This window comes from Diadema antillarum, unplaced genomic scaffold, assembly GCF_040938485.1.
Source record: "Diadema antillarum isolate AM-2024a unplaced genomic scaffold, OU_Dant_1.0 seq00000550_RagTag, whole genome shotgun sequence".
Classification (NCBI taxonomy): domain Eukaryota; kingdom Metazoa; phylum Echinodermata; class Echinoidea; order Diadematoida; family Diadematidae; genus Diadema; species Diadema antillarum.
The window spans coordinates 2,746,851-2,770,258 of record NW_027271495.1 but is presented as its reverse complement, the minus strand read 5'-3'; the positions used below and the strand labels follow the sequence as shown (position 1 = coordinate 2,770,258).

At 38.4% G+C, this 23,408-nt stretch overlaps 1 protein-coding gene across 1 annotated transcript in view; it reads right to left on the bottom strand.

Annotated features, from left to right (window-relative positions):
• LOC139734853 (uncharacterized) overlaps positions 1–23,408 on the bottom strand; it is a 28,243-nt gene that overhangs the window by 2,423 nt on the left and 2,412 nt on the right. The window contains exons 2-4 of the mRNA XM_071645638.1: positions 21,806–22,873; positions 4,927–5,118; positions 3,733–3,965 (exon numbers count right to left, since the gene is read on the bottom strand). Of these exons, the coding sequence (XP_071501739.1) occupies positions 3,733–3,965; positions 4,927–5,118; positions 21,806–22,873 (1,493 nt within the window). The remainder of the gene's footprint in view (positions 1–3,732; positions 3,966–4,926; positions 5,119–21,805; positions 22,874–23,408) is intronic.

The window sequence follows — 23,408 nt, the reverse complement described above, 5'->3', positions numbered from 1 at the left end:
CACACTAAAACCTACTGGTCTTCTAAACATAAAAAGAAAAAAAAAAGGAAAAAAAGTCACATATTATTTGTATATATATTAAAAATCATCACTTCCATACTTGTCTATAGAAGCTGTTGCCATAGCAATGTGCTTAAAAATACCTCCCCAGCTCTCTAAGCTCTTCTGCTGTATTAGGCAAAGCCGCAGGGGGATAGAAGAAAAGCCACTTCAGGTGATGAACTCACGTGGGAGACCACTGCTATTAAAGTGGTAATCCTTTAATGCTTTGCTACAGTTGTTTTTTATGTAGACCACACCTTTCCGGCTCTGAGTGTTTTTGTGATCATCTCCTATCCTGATGCTCATCATTATCTCAGCATCCCTCCTCCTCCCCCATCTGTCCCTTTACTTTACAGTCTTTGTTCAAAAAACAAAAACATGACAAGCTTAATACATCTGTAATAATGAAACTAAATAAAAATAGAATAAAGCATGTATCAAATTGAGCTACCTCACATCATAAAACCGATTAAAAAAAATGCCAGATAAGATTTCAATGATTTTTTTATTTTTTTTTTTTTAATTTTGTATTTTTTGTCAGGCCAATTTCTGCACAGGGGGAAGTTTTCAACCTTTTCTAATGAGATATCTATAAATCTCAAGGATTGGCTGTCCCTAACATCTACTACAAAATCATTGTGCAACTTGTCGATTTGTGAGTATAGCCACACACAGTAGGTATATCACAAAACAAAATGAAGTGTATACATTCTCTTTCTTTCCAAGAGAGGTGTGGAAGTATGGTGTAAAAAAAAAATCTGACCAAATATGGGTTGTTTTTCAAGCTACAGTTAACCTCTACAAGAAAACTCAATAGGATACTCTACATGTTCATGACTGTACTGTATGTTACATTAAGTTGTGGTGAAGATATTGTTGAATACATTTACCACTTATAGGTGAATGCCCGTAAGTATGTGATGGTCACATGACATATATATGCTCCCCAACATGACACAATTACCAGACTGTCTAAACTCGACACGACTAGGGTATGACAATAAGAGATTCCTTTCAAAACCAAGACAACATCTATCTTTATTGCTATCTGTGGCACCAAGCAATCTAGTTCACATGATTATTAGTGCAGTGGTAGGACATTCCATCATTCAAACCATTCCTCCTTCCCTGTCCTTTTCTTTAATTGTTTTTCTCTCCTCAGATAAAAATATGTCTGCATTATCTTCGCAGAGAGCAAACAGCTTATGGCCTTGGCATTCCTGATTCTAGGAAATAGAAGCCAGAATTCCCTTCTTGATCCCCGTATACTCACATATATTTCTCTTCTTTGTATATCTTTCCCCCTTTGGGAAATGTCAAGCCATTGCACAGAGACAGCTCCCATGGGTGATTAGATGCTTGGTCTATATATGAGTTATTTACCCTTCTGTACCAATCCATGGTTCTTGCATGTCACACTCCATCAAATGGATTTATAAAAGAACATTTTGTTGTTGTTGTTGCTGTTGTTGGTGGTGGTGGTGGTGCGAATGTGTGTGTGTGTGTGGGGGGGGGGGGGGGCATAGCTGCTACTTACAATGATCTGATTTAGGCTGCATTCATGCAAAACTAGAAATGCGTTTGTAAACACGTTTAGTCGCTATTAAAACGTGTTTAGTTGCGTTGATGCGATTTTTCCGCGTTTCAAAACGCCGATCTGAAACGCGGAAAAAAAGGGCGTTTTGAATCACGATCGCAGAAACCGCATGAACGCAACCGTGATTTCAATCATGATTCTATGATGTCATTGTGCGCTGTGCGCATGCGTGTCTCGTAGGGTATCCCACAGCTTCTTGCTCTGTTCGCAAGCTTGTGTACGTCTTATGAGTCGTGTGTTTCGGTACCATACTTGCACTTGTTTGTTTACATCAACGCCATACACCGATTCTATGCTAGTATCCAGCTGTTTAATATGATAATACATGTTATTACTCTCCGATTGAGTTGATAATAGTAATGGCTGCAGCGCTGTGTCTACCAAGGGAAACAATTGGAGAGACGAAGAATTTATTCCTTGATCTGTGGGCAGAGCCTGAATGCCACAGCCTATTGGAAAGTATTCACCGAAATAAAAACGTAAAGGCCTACAATAAACTGACTGATCAGTTGGCATAAGGAGATCAGGCTCGAGTTGCAGAGACAAGGTCAAACTGCGCAGTGCGCTGCGCAATGGCAAAGCATGAGCAGAGCCAGAATCAGCATTGCGAAAGCCCGCATAAACGCTCTTCCGCGGAGACCGTGATTTGAAACGCCATTTTGAATCATGATTCATGTTTGTGATTCTGGCTACGAAATCTGCATGAACGCGGTCTTAGATACTTTTATTCCATTTTTTGTTTTTTTTTTGCAGGGGGGGGGGGGGCCTACTTATGATAATATCTGATTTATAAGAAAATTTTGTTGTTGGTGTGGAAGGGGACCGCAGCTGCTACTTACAATGTACTCAAGGATTGTATATTAGTTTCAGGTCATTTCTATCTGCAATGACATGGGAATCAAGGTAATTGCATACTTACAATTTTTGCCAGCACTAGACACAAGTTTAAAATGCCATATTGGGGGTAACTCTGACGTAAACTGGGGTCATGACTCTGAATAAACTCACCAACTCCTACAGAATGACATCTTGATATTGAGTGTAATTTAGCAAATGGAAGGCTCAAGTAAAGAGATTTATGGCAAGTTATCATTATTTTGTTCTGATATTGGATAAGCTAGGTTCATACACATCATCCCTGTCAGAACAAGTTGTGGTGTCTTCTCAAGAGAGGGCATGATTTAGACATTTGTAGTTTCTGCAATACTTCTTTCTGTTGCAAGTATCAATTTTGGTGAGAAGTCAGCCAATCTTGTAGTGCAAATAATTGCTTTCAATCTTTCAAACAACACATGAATAATTACTTGTCTGGAGACCTTTTTATCCTGGACATGGACATATGCACCCAAATGTTTTGATATCAAATAATTTACCTCTATGTGAACACTGCATTCAAAACTACTAGCTTGTGTTCACAAGTACAGTCAAACCTATCAATAGCAGATTTTTTTTTTTCTGCACACGGCAGGTGGCTGCGATAGACAGGTGGCCTCTAAGGCACAGGTTTGACTGTACACTTTTTAAGTGATTATCATACAACAGACAAAGAGAAAATAAATTTGAATGAAGACACAGTAGAGCCCTACAAAATTTGTTCATCCTGTCTTTCCATTGTGGAGAGAGGATCAGTGGAGTTTGAAGAGTCAACAAAAACAAATAACAACAGCAACAACAAACTCATCAGCTCACAATATGAGATACAATGCCACTGATATACAAGAGGTACATATATGACTTAATATGAACATTACATTAGGTGAGATTCATAAGGCAACCACACTGTCATCATATCTGCCTGCAGTAACAAAATACTTTGATTGATGTAATCAATGCACTTGTCAGGGTTTTATGCCAACACCTCCTCAGAGTAGCTTGGTGCCCTGCGAATGCAAACAAGCAGTAACACAGCCCGACATGTAAATACATTCAGGTTTCCTCTCTATTACTCTTTCACCTTCTCTCCATCTCTCTGCCTGTCATCATCTCTACCCTTCACTCTTTTCCATCTTAACCATCTCTCTCCCTGCCTCTCTCACCATCTGATGTGTGATCAGCCGATATCACAATCACGTTCCCCCGCACTGCCTCCTTACCTAGTGATTCCCGTCTCCCGCTGGAAGATGCTCTCCGCCGATATCATCTTTCCCGAGGAGAGCACGTAGAATTCGGTGGCCGGGAAGGCCTTGGAGAAGTTCTTGGCGATGTTGTAGTGCTTGTCTCGCCGCTTGTTGATGCGGGTGGTGTAGAGCCAGGGGATGATCAGCATCTCCGTCCGTGTCTTCTTGTTCACAAAGATCTCCATCTGTTCACTCTCACTCTGGTTCACCTGGAGGTAAAGATAGTTACAATGTAATCAAAAGGTTACTATCAAAGATAGTAGAGGAAGATAGGAAGGCGCGTGATAAAAATGGAAACAAAATGGCTACCCTACATGACGATATAAAAGAGAGCTAAGTACAAACTCAGTACACCTTTTCCAAATGTAGTGGTATTTTTATTATCTTAAAAAAAATTAAAAATTATAGTCCTAGCTTTTTTTCGATTAAAGGGATTATTTTGAAGAACAAGATTTTAAAGTAATAAGGATTATTTCGTGGATGTAAAAATTTGGCAACAATATGATCTAAAAACAATCAAAGACACTTGATAAACAACAACAACTTCAAAGACAGCGCGTCTCAGGCAAAGATGAGTGTCTTTTTGTTGTTGTTTATCAAGCGTCTTTGAGTGGTCTCAGGTGATGTGCGTAATATGCTTGAGGACCGCGCGCTGTCTATTTGTTTTGTACAGGATTAGCGCGCACTTTCCTGTCTTTTCAGTTAAGCGTCTTTGGTTACCATAAACACACATCTACATTTGACAGCCACACTGTAACAATGGACCAAGTCCTTTGAATTATATATCCAATTGGTATGAAAATTGCATGGTAGATGTACATGTGTGCGGGGGACACTGTCACAAGTATATTTTGTTTTGCTGCAGAAGTAGTAATATGCAGATCAAATGAACATGTTTGTACCGACACCTCCTTGGGCAAAAAGAAAAATAGTTTCCTTCTTATCATACAGTGTATTTGCTCAACAGGCAAGGCTTGATAATCAATATAACCATCATAAATATTGTTTTGATATAAGAATATCAAATATATATGTGGCATGTTTCATAATGATTTGAACCTGATACTGACAACCAGCTATTTACCATGTTTAAAATTTGTAAATATCTTTGTAAGCAGTGGTTATATGAGACTGCGATAGTACTTGCCAGTGATTCTGACAATCACTTACCTTCAACAGATTGACATGACCCATAACCCTGACTGTGGTCTTTGACCCCACATCCTTCTCATAGCTACTGGTGGGGGCGCTGTTCATGCGGATGACACAAGGATAGGTGTCAATGGTTGCACCAGCACTGCTGTTGAGGAGCTGACCAGAGCTGGAAATTACCGCACACGATCTGCACTGCAGCCGGAGTTTCTGCCGGGAATGATTAAAAGTGATGACTATGTTTACGCTTGATGCTTCTCATCTTGAAAAAAACAGAGAAAAAAACTCTTATCAATATTCACTTATATCTTTCTCCCAATTTCACAAACTCAATTTCTCGATATGAACTCGATACATCCTTGTCTAAACATACAGCAGCACTTGCAACAGGGAACTTTTTTTTTTCTTATGTGTAGATGCACACTTCTAAAGATCTGTAAATTTCCAATATCATTTTTCCTCATTCTTTGAATCTATTGCAAAATCCATCCCTCCTCCTCAGCATCATCTTACTTTAATCTCTGTCTGCACAGCAATGGGATTGTTACTGCTGCAAAGAGAGAAGACTTTATATTATTAATGTCTGAGGAAATTTACACACTTGAGGCAAAATATAATTTGTTTGCATCTTCTTTTCTCTACAAAGTCAACTCAAGAGAATCACATAATTTGCATGGAAGCAGCAGATTTCTAAACATGCCTCAGAGGACCAAGAAAAAAAAAAAAACTTGCACCGAGAGCATTATATGGAATGCCTTTGAGTAGCACTGATCCAATTTGTCTTGCTAAGATTTGGAAGACAGAGGGTTTTAAGGCTGATATTTTCCCCCATCAGCAAAGTTTACTCCAGGGAATCAAACTTGTCATCTGTCTTGAAAGCTGAAGTCTGCTTCAGCTTTCTTTCTCCTACTCTGAATCCACTTTCCTTGCCACCGCCGCCATTATCACCACCATCATCAGTATCACCACTACCATCAGCGTCATTCTCTTTTCCTCTGCTTCTCTTTCTCACTCTTTTCATTTCTCTTGTCTTAAAAATAGATTCAACAGCAGGTTGTAGAAGCGAGGAGACTTCCTTTTCAGGCATCTCTTCACAATTTTGCTGTCAAACCATATCATGGTTCATCTACATCAATGCACTTTTTGCTGTCCAGTACTTGATACATTCCTCATAGCAATGTCCACACACTGTCCTTCCTTCTCATTCTGTTTCTCTTGGCTCGGCAATCATACTCCCTTCTCTCTTCCCAAAATAGGAACAAAGAAATAGACATATATAGAAAGACCAGATTTACACCATGTATCTTTACGCCCCCAGAATCATTCTGGAACTAGAAATAAATGCTTGGCTGATGTGCAAACTAATATCTGGGCAAATATAGCAAAACTGGTCCTTGCAGACAGTTTCCAATCAGAGCTTGATCAGTCCTTTAAATTCCATCTGATGGTGACAGGAGGGAAGAAATAGGGGGCAAACTGGGTTAATAACTCGCCCTCCTCCTCCTCCCACACACACACACACACACACACACACACACACACACACACACACACATGTACTCATAAATGCTTTGCCATCTAAGACATACACTGTTTAGATGAAGTGGTTAACAATCTTGAGAAAATCATCATGAGATGAAGGCACAAAATCATGAAGGGTTTTGTGGATCCACATAAGCAGGGAATTCTCCATAAAGACAAAAAACAAATCTCATCATAAACAAGACCATAGGCCCATTTACACTTGCTTGGAAAAATCGTGATTTTTCTAAAATCGCGACATTTGGGTGCAAGTTGCTAAGCAACTACACCCAAACGCCCTCGATACATCGCCAGAAAAATCGCCAGCCGGAGTGCGATTTTTTGAAACATCGCGAAGTTTGAGGCGAAGTTAGCGAGTGTAAACCCAAGCTGCAGAATTTTTCATCACGCGACTTTCGGTATCGGATTGCACCACCGGGAGTTTACGCGCGCTCCCGATCCCTCTTTGGGATGTGTAGAGAGTACGTCGGTCATTGGCCAGAGTACTAAGTACATTGTACACGGTACAGTGTACAGGTCTAAACCTCACCTCACTCTCCCTGATGAAACTATACGTGAAAACTACTACTAGTAGCAAATGTGAAGTTCCCAAACCACGTATCATCACCCCCATGACGACTTAACAAAATAATGTTCTCCCAGAAATGCGTTGATTGTGGGAGTGCCCATACTGCTCTCGGTATACGTTGTTTGTGGAACACAGGAGTACGTAACAAGTGTGAGTTCTTGCTGTCGCCTGATAAAATACCAGTCCTAACAAGTCCTACTTTTAATGCACTTTCGTCATATCGGCGAAATTTCATGATCCTCCTGAATACTGCTGTCATCAACTTTTCCATACTTAGATGAAGTTTTACACACCTACTACGTATGTGATCTAATATAGCAAGCTATGTATAGTTTTACCGTAAGTAAACAGTCTCGAGAAGCACAAATGTATGTGTGCATTGGCGCATATTGTACTGATAAAATGCCCTGGCTCAACGTTCCAACCAGCTAGCTGTGATCAAAATATACTGCACTGCAGTGAAAACCAACAGAACAGACAGAGAGCGCGCGCTTCCACTCCGCTACCGTGTTGAAAAGAGGTAAATTACGCATGCGCACTACCGACCAAAAAGTCGCGATGTTTCGTGAAGCTCAAACTTCGCATGCTTTTGCGCAAGTGTAAACGGTGGACCCAAAATATTGCGATTTTAAAAATCGCGATGTTAGTAAGTGTAAATGCGGCTCATGACAGAAAAGCAATAGCTCAGACAAAAAAAAAAAAAAAATTAGATTGATACTGTAAATCTAATGACAGTTTTAAAGTTGATTATTCAACACATGTATCCTTTCCACATTTTAAAACAGTCAACAGTTCATATGGCATGACGGTACATGGTATGTGATGCTCCGTACTCATCTCTATGATTATGCAATAAATGTCACTATCATTTTTCTATGAAGTCACATATTTTGAATCACTATGACACATGTAAAGCTGAGAAATTGTACTTACAACTGTATGTATAATTTCAAAGACATAAAATCAGAATCTCCTAGGTAAATGAAATAATGCTAGTTAATATTATGTCTGGAAAAAAATATGACTGCATTCCACGGAATATCACATAGCCATAAGGCCAACTGCAGGTAATCATATTTAGCACACATTATATAGATGATGACTGGCGGGGGAGGAAACATACCGAATGGTCCACACAAAGGGTTTGAAATGCTATTGAGGGAGGTTATAGGTTATAGCCACCCAAAATAGCATTTCAAACCCTGAGGGTGAACGTTTGGTACATGTTCCCGACAACAAAAGTCATCATCTGTTATATCATGTGGGTAAGTCAAATTAGTGAAAAATATGATCGTTCAATCGTTTGGTATCATTTTTTATTTGTTACGTGAAAATGTTTTTCCATGGGAGAACATTACAAAAATGTTCTGCCCATGGGCGAACATAACCAAATGTGCCTCCATCACGTGACTGTGTTTAGCCAATCACTAAGCAGTAGTTGACTAACCCATTTAATATTATGATATGATGCCATGGTAGATAATCTAGCCTTTTCCTTTCTGGTAATGCAATGATTTTGTTCGAATAAATTTTTATAGGCTTTGCACTTGCTATTTCTTCTGCGTTCAATATGTTTATAAACTTTGTATTACACTGATTTTTACCTCCGCCAAGGAAGGAGGTCATGTTTGCATCTGCGTTGGTTTGTTTGCTTGTTAGTTGGATGGTTGGTTGGTTTGTTTGCTTGTCTGTATGCAAAATAACTAAACAAATTTTTCACAGATTTGGATGAAACTTGCAGGAAAGGTTGATAATGACACAAGGAACAGATGATTACATTTTGGTAGTGATCTGGGAATTTTTATGGATTTTATGAAGGATTTTTCGATATTTTGGCAGGTAGGATCAATGAACTTTGGAGTTCAAGCTGCACATATTTAAGGTTTCCCTACTTGCACTAAAGTGCATGCTTTAGTTTCTGCTGCGCAGGCTGGTGAGGCGACGTGCAGCTGGAAGTTGATGACCTAACAAAAGGCTTCAGTATTGGGAAATCGAGTGATTTTCAGCATGCACATGTATGGGTGGAAATCACTAATCTCATTTTGAGAACAAGATCAGTGGTGGAAATGATCTGCTTGGTGAAGGTCTGCACTCTCAGAGCGCTTCTCTAGTTGTTTTTTTTTTTTACCTCCGCCAAGGGAGGAGGTTATGTTTTCGTTACCGTTGGGCTTTTTTTTTTCGTTAGTTAGTTTGTCTGTGTGCAAAATAACTCAAAAAGTAGTTAACGGATTTGGATGAAACTTACAGGAAAGGTTGAGAATGACACAAGTAAGAGATGATTACATTTTGGTAGTGATCCAAGAATTTTTTGGGAATTTATGAAGGATTTTTGATATTTTGGCAGGTAGGGTTAATGAACTTGGGAGTTCAAGCTGCGCATTTTTGAGGTTTTCAAGCGCGCACTAGAGTGCGTGCAATAGTTTCTGCTAGGGCGAGGCGCGCCGCGCAGCTGAGGGTTTGTGACGAAACAAAGGCTTCTATATATATTGGGAAATCAGGCGATTTTTCAGCACGCATACGTATGGGTGAAAATCACTGATCTCTATGGAAGAACAAGATTATTACTGCTTGGCGGAGGTCTGCGCTCTCAGAGTGCTTTTCTAGTTGTATTATTATGTTTGTTAGAATTTGTGATATTGGAAATGAAACTTTGACTTGAATTTACTTTGAATCATATTTAATATGTTTATGACAATCTTTATACGGATTCAAGGGTGTTCCTTTTTTCATATCTTCTTCAAATCTTCAATATCAATGAGGTTGGCATTCATTGAACATACTCTTTTCATGGGTTAAGATCCCTTCAGCAATGCCCCATGGTGATTTTCTTCTTCAACATTGTCCAAGCACCACCACAGCTGCCTGTCACTATAGCAGCGCAGTGTGCCAAAAGTGAATGAGGTTGAGGTGAACTGCTTATTTCTTCATAACACCATGAATAGCGTGGGTGGAAATATAATAGGGCGGCCAGGATTGAAAAGGCATACTTCTGACAGCTTTGGTGAGCGGGGACTTCAATGCCGGTTTCAACACCAAGGTAATGTACAAGGAAAGGGGAGAGAGAGATGGAGAGAGACAGGTAATAAGAAACAGATCCTAACTTAAATATTTGCGTTGATGCATCACATGCCGATTGGCTGCGATGCCTGATATGCTAAAGCAATCAGCGGGGTCTAGCCTGGAACTCAAAATTCAGATGCCCAGACTCATCCCAATCTGCTGCTGCTGCCACCAGAAGATTACCCCAAGACACCAGGCTGCATATCACACCAGCGCCATGAATCTTGCATGATGCGCGTGATATGAGCCTGGCTCAACTATGAAGCTTGGCAGAATAAATGCCCCTGGTATAGTCTCACCTCCAGGTTGCCTTGAGGTAATTCTTTTTTTTTTTATCCTTGTACCTGAGATATGAACACTGAACCTATCATGCAACAGGTAATGTAGTATTTAAGAAAGCACATAAATCCACGGGGTAATCATGACACAAATATAGGATCAACACTACCCAAAACAAATACCTAGTACCAAGTTATAGCACTCGCAGCCTTGAGACAGTCTATAAACTGTTTTCCTTGCTAGTAGTAACTTTGTATACACTGTTCCACAAACAACACAGCAGATGAAGTCATTTTGCTGCAAATACGTACTTTGACAGCAATTACAAAAGCTGAAAGATAATTGCCAAGAATTTTTCTTTCTCCCAAATAGGTTTGGATGAGACAGCATCACATCTTCAATTCTGTTTTCTATCACAGAGGAAGTTAAGGAAAATGTGTTAATGAGTATCCTTTTTATTTACCATTTAACTATGCAGAAGTAAATGAAGTCTCAGACAAAGCAATTGATGTGCTGTGAGGCAGAAAAACGCAACCAAACTACAAGGTATTGTTCACTATTAATTACTCGAGTATACAAATAATGCAAATTTGTGTACCGATGTTGTACTGCATTTTAGGTTTAAGTGAGCTCATATAAACACACCCCCAACAATTACATTTACCTTCTTGACTGTATACCATTATCCTATGAACAGCTTCTGACCAGAAAAAGGCCATGAGATGTCACCAGCAGAATGAGTAAGATGTTTATTGACAGGTGTGAAACTGTGTGTATGTGTGTGTGTGTGTGGGGGGGGGGGGGGGGGGGGGGGGGCTTGACGTGACTGCAAGCAAGATTATTAGTTGTTGGTTGAACCACAGGCTTGCACGCTCTGCTGGCACTGCATGGTGGCTTCTTCTGAACCCTTGCTGGCCAGGTTAAGTAGGTGGAGTATGCATGAAGCTTGTCCCAGGAATACATGATAAAGATACCTTCGTGCAACTAACACTTTCCAAATTTCCCTTGGGGAATGACAGAAACTAGCCACAAAGTTGACCTCCACAGAAATGTGTGTCACATTTCTACACATGTACAAGTACAAGACGCTAAAATCATCTACACCTCTGGCGACAATCTTATTCTCTTCTTACGACGACACAAATGTAGAGCAAAGTAAATACGACTGAAATGTGATCTCATGATGAACACTAGAAAAACAACTTCATGTAAATGCACATAAAACAACTACATATAAATGCACATCACTAATATCTTTAAAAACACATGATACATGTACCATGAAGTTTGACAGCTAACATTTGTCAAAAGCAGACAAATGTTAGCTATTAATTTAGACAAATGATAGCTATTAAGTCATTATGCCACTATATTATAGTCAAGCTTGCAGTTAGTTTTTTTTTTCATACTGTCAATACACTTTTGTTTCTTTCGAACTGTAAATCATTATTTATTCCTATTCTTTATGTGTGGACATTACAAGCTAGTGCTAAAGTCAACATCTGTTTATTCTTTGTCTCTTTAGTTTAATTTGTCTTTGTCCTCAAGTCTGTGATGCCATTTCATGGGATGAGAATAATCAAGCCACAGCTGTGACTATGCACATAAAATGCATGATAAATAAAATGTAAAACCAGAAACATCTGAGGCATAAAATTGTCTAAATTGGAGCTGACAGCTTTTTTTTTTCTTGTTTTTTTTTCAGCATGAAACTTCTGCTAATTGGAGCCACTGGCATTCATTGCATTGTGTGGATGAAACTTTGCATACATGTGCATTTTACTTTTGTGAATCCCAGCTCATGGCGAAATTTCATGTATGCGACAATGTCTGGTTTTACAGTAGTCTTTATACTTATTCAAGTGGAATGTCTTGAATCATAAGAAGTTAACTTGTCCTGTTGATGAGTACAGTGGGTTTACTTCCTATCACATCCAGCAGTATATCGTATTTCACATAGCTATAGTATTCCAGTGTGACAAAACTTGGAGAGCAAGGGGGAAGATAGGCCGACACTGTGTAATTTGTTGGTATGCTTTGCTCAAATGCTTGAAAAATGGAAAGCTCTTTAAGTGTTCTAACCCAGTAATTATTGACATGTCTAGCATAGATAAACAGTATACTATATACATGTATTCACAACAATGATTGACATGAATGATGCAGTAAACTTTGAGGAATTACTGTCTCAATATTGTTTCTTTTCTACAACATATAGAAACAGAACAAGTCATACTCAGTGGCAGATCCAGGTGGGAGAGCACCGGGTGCACGCCCCCTCTTCAATTTTTGTTAAAACAAAAGAAATAAAAAGAAAAGAAATGGGAGCACGTGAGCCCCCCTTTAATTTTGTAAAGGCACCCCCTCTTTACGGAATTCCTGGATTCGCCCTTTATACTTGTACTACAAAAGGAAAAAGCAAGGCAGAAATAATACACAAAAAGTGAAGGGAAAGATACAAAGAAAGAGATAGAGAGATGGACGGACAGACAGACACACAGAGAAAGAGAGAGAGACAGAGATTTCATGTTGGAAAATGGTGCTCAAGAATCTATTTAGAAAAAGTGACAGCAAGTCTGTCTGTGTGTGAGTTGAGTGGATAAAAGGCTGCTTGGCAGAAAGGGGGATACAGAGAAAGGGAGATACACAGAAAGATAGACAGACAGAATGATAGACTGACAGAAAGACAGAGAGACAGACAGATAAAATGAGACAGATGGGAGGAAGGAAGAAGAGAGTGAGATAATGGGATTCTATCCTAAAGGAGCTAGTACCTGCCAGCTAATGGCCCCTAATTTCATCCTTTAGACACACTAATGGCCCCACTAGGATTGCACGTTCATGTGTAACAACTCTATCACTCTCTCTGTTTTTTTTCTTTCTCTTTTTGCATGAATACATAACGCTCTTCCCTTGCCGCGAAAGGTTAAACTCACTGGAGCATCAAAATAATAATAATAATAACAACAATGAATTATAAAATTAAAAAAAAAAATGTTGTTTTCACACTTCTTATACTTATTCTACATTGTGGCAGGTGATGAAATTAGATGCTACCATATCAACTATCACAGATTCATAGATCCAAGCCAATGCATATCAATTCTTTTCAATTTGTTTCCACTACCAGAATGTACTCAGATATCAAATACATAAACCTGCCTGGAAATCTCAGAAAGGAATCCGATCAAGAGAGAGAAAAAAATTGTGACAAATTTGTTTGTCCTCACAGGGAAAGTCTAATAAAGCACTATATATAGTATCATTCACGAACTTACTCAAGTTTTTGCGAAGATTTTTGTCCAGGCAATATAGCTAAGTAGCTTCACATCTCCTGTAGATGTCACGCTGCCAAATTTGCATAAAAGTGAGAGAAATGTATCAGCTAAGCCTAAAAGCCATCTTTAAAGGACAAGTTCACCTTTATAAACATAAGGATTAAGAGAAAGTAGCAACATTAGTAGAACACATCATTGAAATTATGAGGAAAATCAGACCATCGGTTCAAAAGTTATGAATTTTTGAAGTTTTTGTGCAGTACCCGCTGGATGAGAAGACTACTGCAGTGCATGAATAACTTAGATGTCACATGCGTACAACAATATAAGGAAAATATAAAGAGAATTTCACAAAATTCCATCTTTTGAAAATAGTACACATTCCCCTGACTCCTTACCGACAAATGTTAGGGGTAATATTATTCCCCCTACCTTTAGAAAGAGGCAAGTCAAGAGCTCTTTTATTATGCGAAAAAAGTGAAAATATGTTGAATTTTCTTTTACATTTTCTTTATACTGTTGTACGCATATGACTCACAAGCTGTAGTAGTCTCCTCATCCAGCGGTTCCAACACAAAAACTTTTGCATCGATTGTCCGATTTTCCTCAAACTTTCACTGATGTGTTCTACTAATATTGTTACATTTTCTCAATCCTTATGTTTATGAAGGTGAACTTGTTCTATAATTTTTTTTTTGTTGCAGGTTCAATCTCTGTACTAAAATATCTTCAAAACACCAACCTTCTGACTAAAGCCTTTTTATTGTGTCATGAGACCATGATATGGATGGCATACTGTATATGCCATATATTTAGCGCATCTATTTTTTTCTTTTTTAATTATCATTTGCAAGCCGGGACAAGCTGACAATGTTGCGAATGGTTAAATTCACAAATGTGGAGGATGGTAATGAACAGAGAAATGTATGTCTTCATGTTGGATTTATGTTGGAATCAGAGTTGGTCTTTTCCAGTGTTGTTAAATTTGTGAATAGCACCAGACTCGCGTAATTTGCAAAAATAACAACCCTTACGGAACATGTGCTGTACACAGCATTACCTCCTCAAAGATACACACACATGGCCATGCCTATTTGAATATTGAATGTCTTCATTCTATATGAAGGCTCCAAGGAAGCTACACATGCCAGTAAGCAAGCAACCACAGTACCAACCCCCCCCCCCAAAAAAAATAGTAATAAATAAATAGATAAATAAATAAATAAATAAATAAATAAATAAATAAATAACAAAATAATAAAAAGTTTTCAAGGATTTTACAGATTGCTTAGCGTCTGCCTCAGCCCTAAGTCTGTCTACCTCAGCCCTAAGTCTGTATACCAATCTATTCCACAAAATTGGTGCTGCAACAGCAAAAAAGCAACCTCCATATGAACAGGTGGATGAAACTGGTACAGCAAGTAAATGGTTACTGTATATGCCATATATTTAGCGAGTTTATATTTTCGCGAATCATGACTTCCCGATGATTTCGTGAGTGGTTAAATTCACGATCGTGGAGTACTGTTCTGCACGGAGAAATACCTACATGTGTGTCTATTCCTATCGGGATCACAGTTATTATTTTCACTTGTCTTTAATTTTGCGAATAGCACCTGACTCGTGGAATTCGCGAAAATGAAAACCTCACAAAATATTCAGCATATACAGCATAAGAAGAGCAGACCAGAACAAAGTCTTCCCATGCTAATCTGTACTGAGGACAGAAACAGACAGAGGAAAAAAGCTTCGTACAATGGCACTCTGCTGTTTCTCTGTGGATGCCATGTTTTGATTGTACGCATTTCTCGTACGCTGAGAGCCCAAGTTTGAAGTGTTGCTATTTCTGCAGTATACTCCTCTCTCCACAAGCAGGCTGGGGATGATATTCTAGGAATTGGTTTGCCTTGGAGCATTGCTCATCCGCTCTGATACATCAAGCACATGAATTTCTACATCAGCAGTCCCACAGCACATTTAGCAAATAACAAATGACAAAAATAGACAGCACAGACAAAGACAACATGCAAAAACAGCAGACGACTTATTCAATCAATGTGCCGTCATATGATTTACTCTCATTTAATGATGACGCCAAGCTACATCACAATTTCAGCTTGCAATTCCATCAGGATAGATCAAAACAATGAACTTTTGCTCATGCCACACAGTGTCTACATTTCTTTGTTCAAGGCTTCTGAAGGATTTCTAGACCTAAAAAAAAAAAAAATCATGTGACCTTCATGACCTGTGATGAACTCATAATTAATTCAACATTTATAACAAAGATTTCCCTCTCCTCACCCCTATTAAAATAAAAAATAGATTTCACACCTGAATCCTAAATACTAGAGTTCCACTGTGCAGAAGCACTTCTTATATTTCAAGTTTTCAAACAGAAGAGCTAAAAGACATGCCAAATGAAGGCATCCATTTTGATATCATTATTTCCAAAACCACATGAAACATAATTACAAAGTAAAGTTTTCTTGTTCATGGGAGGATTATTCATGAATGTAGTATCCCAGCAAACACATGTTTTCAGAATGTTTCCTCAACGTTTTTTTGAGGTTCTGTACATCTTTGTATAAAACGGACGTTTTCAAAACGTACATACAACGTCAAAGTTGGGACTTAGCATTTACCGCAAAGCACAGGTTTTTTGGAAAATGTTTGAAAAATGTCAATGGACGTTACAAAACATTTTCATTATGTCTGCTATGTCTTCGTCCTTTATAACCGTCCACATGTTTTTATTAGGTCTGCTATGTTGGCTTCCTCTTTAACGAACGTTTAAAAAACATTTTTATTTGGTCCGCTACATGTTTGTCATTGGTTTCTTTATCATGAATATTCATGCCTATTTGTGAATATTCAAATAAGAAAATATAAGATTTCAAAACTAGTGGACATTGAAATCTAAAGATTTATGCTGGGTTCAAAGTTTCTATGTTAAAAATAAACTTACCTACATTATTGTTCAGTTATTCACAATTTCAAATTGTGTTATGAAGAGGTATTTTCATATATTTATAGGCCTAATTAAGGTGTGTGTGATCTAATTTTAGTAACCATGTCTTCATGCATTACAACATTTTGCTGGTATATAAATAAATGTGATACAGATTCATTAAATGGGAATAGGATGTAGTATAGGTATAAGGTGGTAAAACATTAGGAACAGGTTAGGATATGATTACATAGGATTAGGATTAGGGTACATTAATCCCAAATTGTGCCTGTATAATCTCATAACTATAATTTTTTTTAAAATACCTAATAAAAAATAAACATTAGATGTTCTTAAAAGGTTTTCTGGATGTTCTAGACGGATATGAGAGATCTCTAAACATTCTGGAATGAGTTATAAGACTTTCCAGACGATCTTAAAACGTTTTTTGAACGTTCTACACAGTTTTCAAAGGTTTTCTGGACGTCCGCAGAACGTCCACAGAATGTTTTGAATATTCTTAAAAGGTTTTACTGACGTCTATATCGTCCAATAGGTTTTCTGCAGGTCCTTAAAAATTCTGAAAGATTGTTTATTGGGTTTTTAAACACTTCAAAACGTTTTTATAACGTTCATTTGAAACGTTTTAAATACGTCGAAAACCTTCCACAAAAAGACGTTCTGAAAACGTTTTGACAAAATGTCCAAATTACGAACTTGGAAGGTTTCAAGAACGTTCAGAAAATGTCCAAATGTTAGCTTGGATCTTCGTGGAAAAAGTGTAATGTTTTCCCTGAAGGACAGTTTCCTGTGCACTAATAATAATAGTGATGATGATGATGATAATAATAATAATAATACTAATGATAATAATAATAATAATAATAATAACCGTCAGTGCTCATATAGTGCACAACACATAGCATATCTGTCCCCATCCACTCAAAAAAAGGAAAGATTATACAAGAATATACAAATTCAATTACAATGGTACCAAGTTTCCACCGTTAAGTTACAGAACTAGATGATATCTGATTCACAGACAGCATTTTCAGCAGCATAATTCATTGCATAACTTCCTAACCTAAATTACCTTTTCTGCACTTGATTCCAATGTTTCAAACAAAACAAAACGAAAACACTGACATTATAGCTCTGGAATTATATGAACAAACTGCACTATTCCTAGATTCTTGGTACTCCACAAAGAGAAGAAGAAGAAGAAGAAGAAGAAGAAGAAGAAGAATAGGAAGAAGAAGAAGGAGATTGTACTTTAGATACCCTAAAGTGCAAGGAGTATGTTAAGTATCTGCCAGATGAGACAAACTCCATTTGAAAGAATTGAAATGCATTATAGGCACTCCTGGACAAGGGCAGCAGCACATTAAATAGACAGCGATGGACTGGGGGAATGCCTTTGTACTTTTAAGAACACTTTATGCTGCTATAGACAGGCCTGTTCTCCTCCACCTGAAAGTGGCCAATCAGGTTCAAGTTTGTGGCAATTTCCTGTTTCTCCCATGGACATCAGAAAATGGCCGATTCAAGATCAACGAGCACGACATCCCTCCTGCTTGGTTCAGATTGAGCCTGATTGGACTTTAAAGAAGAAGGAACTAGAAGTGCTTCCCATTTAGCCCTTATAGTCTCTGTATGAACCTAATAATTTTTTAGGTATCTTTTCCTCTGTTTCTGCAACATCAATATGGAATTATAAGATGTTCGTTCAACCATGCCATTTATGTGGAGAGTTTGTCTAAGATAAAATCTGCACTATGCATTTCCAGCAAAGCTAGTCCACTTGTTCCTGTATTTTGGCTGCTCATTTTAGCACTGAAAAAAAAAACAGACGGATAAGAAATAACAAAAGCAATTTCAGTTCTACGGGAGATCTGTCTGTATTTCATAAGGGACACTTTCAGCAGGGAAATCCATTCTCGAATGAAATATGAGTCACATGTCAACTTCAGAATAGCACTCTTTCCCCCGTCTAATTAATGTGTCTCAGACATAGTATCTGTGACTTGATCCAACTCACACAGCCAGCTGTGGTGCCATCACATTTACAGGCATGCAACCATGAATGATTCAAGACACAGTGATGGTGTGAAGTATCTTTCCATATGCCATGCATGGTGAGAGAAAAGGAATTTCTTTGCCCTTCTGCCCTCTGCATCCATTACTGTGGGCGACACTTTCAACAACTTTCCAAAAAGTGCAGTTCTAGCTTTCAGGAAAGTGATGTTCAATTTTTCTTTCAGAAAGTACAACAACACCTATGAATACTGAGAAAGGAAATATCTCTATAATGCTATAGCAACTAAAGAGTCATATAAATTTCAACTCTTCACATCTAGTCTTAACACCAATAAAATCAGGATTTTTTTTCTCTCAAAATATGTACAAGGATTCAATGTAGGTGGCTTGTATTACTTTGTATACATGTATGGCATGAAAGATGATATATGGCATGAAAGATGATATATGACACAAAAAATCAGTCAATAAGTTTGAACTTGCAATATCCTGTATCTATTGACATGACAGTATTATACCATCAGGTGACTTATTGGTCATCAAGTCCACACACTTCAGTATACTAAAAAATGAAGTGATATCATAATCTATTGCTCTTTACTAATAAATGCAATTTTCTTGCAATTCCTCATTTGATGAGACCAATTAAAAAAAGGGTCTCACATCATTGGTGAAAACATACATGTGATCATTTTCCATCTTAAGACAATGCTGTTTGTGCAATCCAGAATTCTGACTAAGACACCTGTCCCATGGCCATTTTGTAGACAAACACAAACTGGCACAGGCTTGGTTTTTTTATACTGGTCTTTAGAGAGTAGATGGTGCAGTGTTGATGCTGCATAAGGCTGCAAAATTTCTGTTCTGGATATAGGTAAATCCCAAGCCATCACGAGAGACTGATTAAAGACACATTGCATATGTTGGATGCCCCTAAAATTGAGCTGTAGCCCTCATTGCTCTAGTTATGGTTATTAGTGTGATCCCAATACTGCAAATCCTACATGGGACAAGGAATATAAATGTTTGTGACCCAGTTCTTCAGTGTAATATACAGCAAGAACACCCTATGAATACACGTATTATGCAAATACATTTTTACAACGGTATTTGACATGAGTTAATGCATTCTTTAACACCCAGTTGTATTCACTGTCAGGGATTGTTCTACTCTCACCCAGCAAATAGTCCTTCCCCTTTCAAAAGCTGCATTAATAAAAATCTATGACAGAGATATACTATAAATGAGCATCTTTTCCTATTATATGCCCTATTTTCTGCATCACACCTCAGAATCAATCAAACTCTCATCCCAGTAGAGTTTGCAGAGAGGAGATTTTGGGAAGCATCTATAGGAATGTCATGGATGACATATCAAATTCATCATACACAATGCTTGAGCTTTGCCTCATTTTACATCGAAAGCCCGCAAGTGAATATCGAGAACTAAATAAAAAATAATGAAGGTATGTCAGGATTCTTTGTTTCATTCTTTCTTTGGTTTGCTTTGATACACTGTGATACAATACCAGTCATTGTGCAATTGGAATGAAATTCCATGAACAAAATACACTGAACTCCAACTGAATAGTTCTGTATACTCTCATATCTAAACTCTGAACTTACCAGGTTATTAAGGGGATTAATTTGATTTAATTCCAAATTTGACATGCATGCTGGAGAGCTTTCTTCACTGACTGACACAAATGTCCGCAAACTAACTGCCAGTAAACAAAGATTGTCAGTGCTACACCTGAGTAGGCTCACCAACTCTACAACCAGGGCAAGTTTGGATGGATTATTAAATGCTGATACAGGAGTTTTGGAAAGTTATGTTAAAGGACAAGTTCACATTCATAGACATGTGGATTGAGTGAATGCAGCAATATTAGTAGAAGACATCATTGAGAGTTTGAGGAATATCAGACAATCCGTTCAAAAGTTATGAATTTTTGAAGTTTCTACGCAGTCACTGCTGGATGAGAAGACTACTACAGCTTGTAATGTCATATGTGTACAACGATATAAAGAAAATATAAAGAAAATTCAACATATTTTCACTTTTCTACCTTAATAAAAGGTCACTTGACTTCCCTCTTTCAGAAGGCAAGGGAAATAATATTACCCTTAACATACAGAGTATGTCAGTGACAAGTCGAGGAAATGTGCACTTTATTCAAAAAGCAAAGTTTTGTGAAATTCTCTTTTTATTTTCCTTATATCATTGTACGTATGTGACATCATACACTGTAGTAGTCTTCTCATCCAGCAGTGACTGTTCAGAAACTTCAAAAATTCCTACTTTTGAATGGATTGTCCGTTTTTTCCTCAAACTTTCACTGATGTGTTCTACTAATATAGTGGCATTCACTCAATCCACATGTCTATGAAGGTGGATTTGTCCTTCAAGTGCCTGGACACAAGAAGGATTAATAGTCCTGGGTTTTATTTCCTTACCTGTGTCCTTACTTTTGCCTTAGTACCTTTGCCCACAAAGTAAAAAAAAAAACAAAATGAAAAGAACTCCTCTTGCATTTACAAAATGTTGGGGTGGTTTCTTCAATGAATTTCAAAAGATTTCTCTACTTTTCTACCAATACTAAACTGGGAACCTAAATGGAATTTCACTAGAACTTACCTATATTTTTCCTATAGCACAGCATATGCCACTTGTATACATTGCATAAAGACCTACAAAAAATATCAAGGTCTTCTCATACTGCACACTCCTAACCCCCCCCCCCCCCAAAAAAAAAAACAAAACAAAACAAAACATATATATCATACATATATCGACACAAGCATTCATAGAAATTTTGGCCAGGTCAAAAGAGAAAATTATGGATAGCTAAAATTGTAGGTGGTTAAGAGCTTGAGTTCTCTGCCTCCAGCCACACACTTACTTCAGACAATTTCTCAACACTGCTATTTTTCAGGTACTCAAATTTCCTTTTGTTTGTGCATTTCCTTTCCTCAGATTCTCTCATCCTCTCTGACTGTCTGTCTGTCTGTCTGTCTGTCTGTCTCTCTGTCTCTCTCTCTCTCTCTCTGACTTTCTAAATGTCATAGCTTTTCTCCTTCATCAAACAAAAAGATTTCTTTTCCTCATTCTTCAATGGTTTCACTGACCTCCATTAAGACACAATGTGGGTACAGGTCGGAGCAACAGGTGCTCATACTTACCCTTCTTGTATCGATGCGATAATATCCGTCCACCTCTGGCGTTTCTGTGCCAGGAGGACTTATGGTCACAGTAACCGTTGAATTGGAGATGTCTCTGTTTTTGGTAAGCTCTCTCGTGACGCTCTTCTTTTGGGCCAACTTTGGCCACCTCTCCTCTACGTACAAGTCTTGGCCAATCAGTACTCTCAGAAGACTTGGTCCATCTGTCTTCTTGCCAGAATGAGCAGCCTTGCTTGGCAATCGCTCTTCCTTCCGCCTCTCCTGAAGGGAACCCTGAGGGGTGCCCTCTGTCCCCATCCCAGTGAGGGGAGGATGGCGAGAGGGGTCCCTCTCCTGGACAGGATGCTGCATCTCTTGGAGGGCTCCTTCGCCCCTGTCCAAGCTCACCACGGAGCCGTTCCTGGAAACGCTCCCATTCAGGATCTCACTCAGCTGCGACAGGTGTTTGAGGCTGATCTCTGTCTCCTCGTGGATCTTCTGCATATTCTTCTCAATGGCAGCCAGGAGCATGGAGCTGTTGTATGAGCTATACCGATCCCTGTGGAGAAGGTCACCAACCTGCCCACCCACCAGCTGCTGTAACACACCGGCCAGAGACTTGTTACTAGTCCTGCCTCTGGTCTCTCCTTTAGGCAGGTCTCTGCTAAAGCTCTCTGACAACAACCTTCCATTTGAAATGTTCCTCACCAGCACCAATGACGATAATGACGCACTACTATTGCCTGTCCTCAGAAGTAAACTCTCCTTGAGAGCATCTAAGCTGCTAGTCCTTTGAGGATGCGTCCGAGATGAGTAACGATACCTGATTTCCCCCGTTTCAGGGTCAAATGGCAACCACAGACTGGAAGCATTTCTGAAGCTTGTCCCGTTTCCCCTGTATGTAAAATTTGTGTTTCCTGTGGGTAACGAGTCCCTCATTACAGGCACATCACTTGGCACAAAAAATACAGAGTTGTAGACTCGTAACAGATTGGATTCCTCTTTCCATCGCGTGTGGGAAAATGAGAAGATGGCTATCACCATGGCAACAGCATACCAGACTAAAAGAAACAGCAGCCTCCTGGTAGTCTGATGACATTAAAAAAATGAAAGCAAACACAAGCAATTCAAATCAATACATTCTTGCATCAAGTTGCAGCTTTATTGCAACTGAATGGAATATGTCATTTCCCAGTCAGTTGCAATAAAACAAAAACAATAGGTACTCATGACTAAGCTACTTTGCAAACATGACTACATAATACTTGGAATTTCTTTTTCATTTTCTGTGGATTTTGAATCTTTTCAATAAAACCAGAGTTTTGACTGATCCTTTCCCCTTCTGTTTTTTTTTTTCCTTTGGTCTGAAAGAAGACAGCAGTTGAAATAGAATTGATGCCTGGCAGCTTGTCATTTTCTGGGTGTGTTCCAGATTTACTTTCTCATTTAAAATATTGCTACTGCAACAGTACCTTCACTTTTTCTGTGTTTTTGCCTCCAGGGAGCTGGTTCCGAAAGCAGTAAAATAAAAGTTTATCTCATATAATATGCCATCACCCAAAGTGTGTGAAAGCCATCAGAACAAAATTACACTAAAACTGTCCTATGAATAAAGTCTTGATTC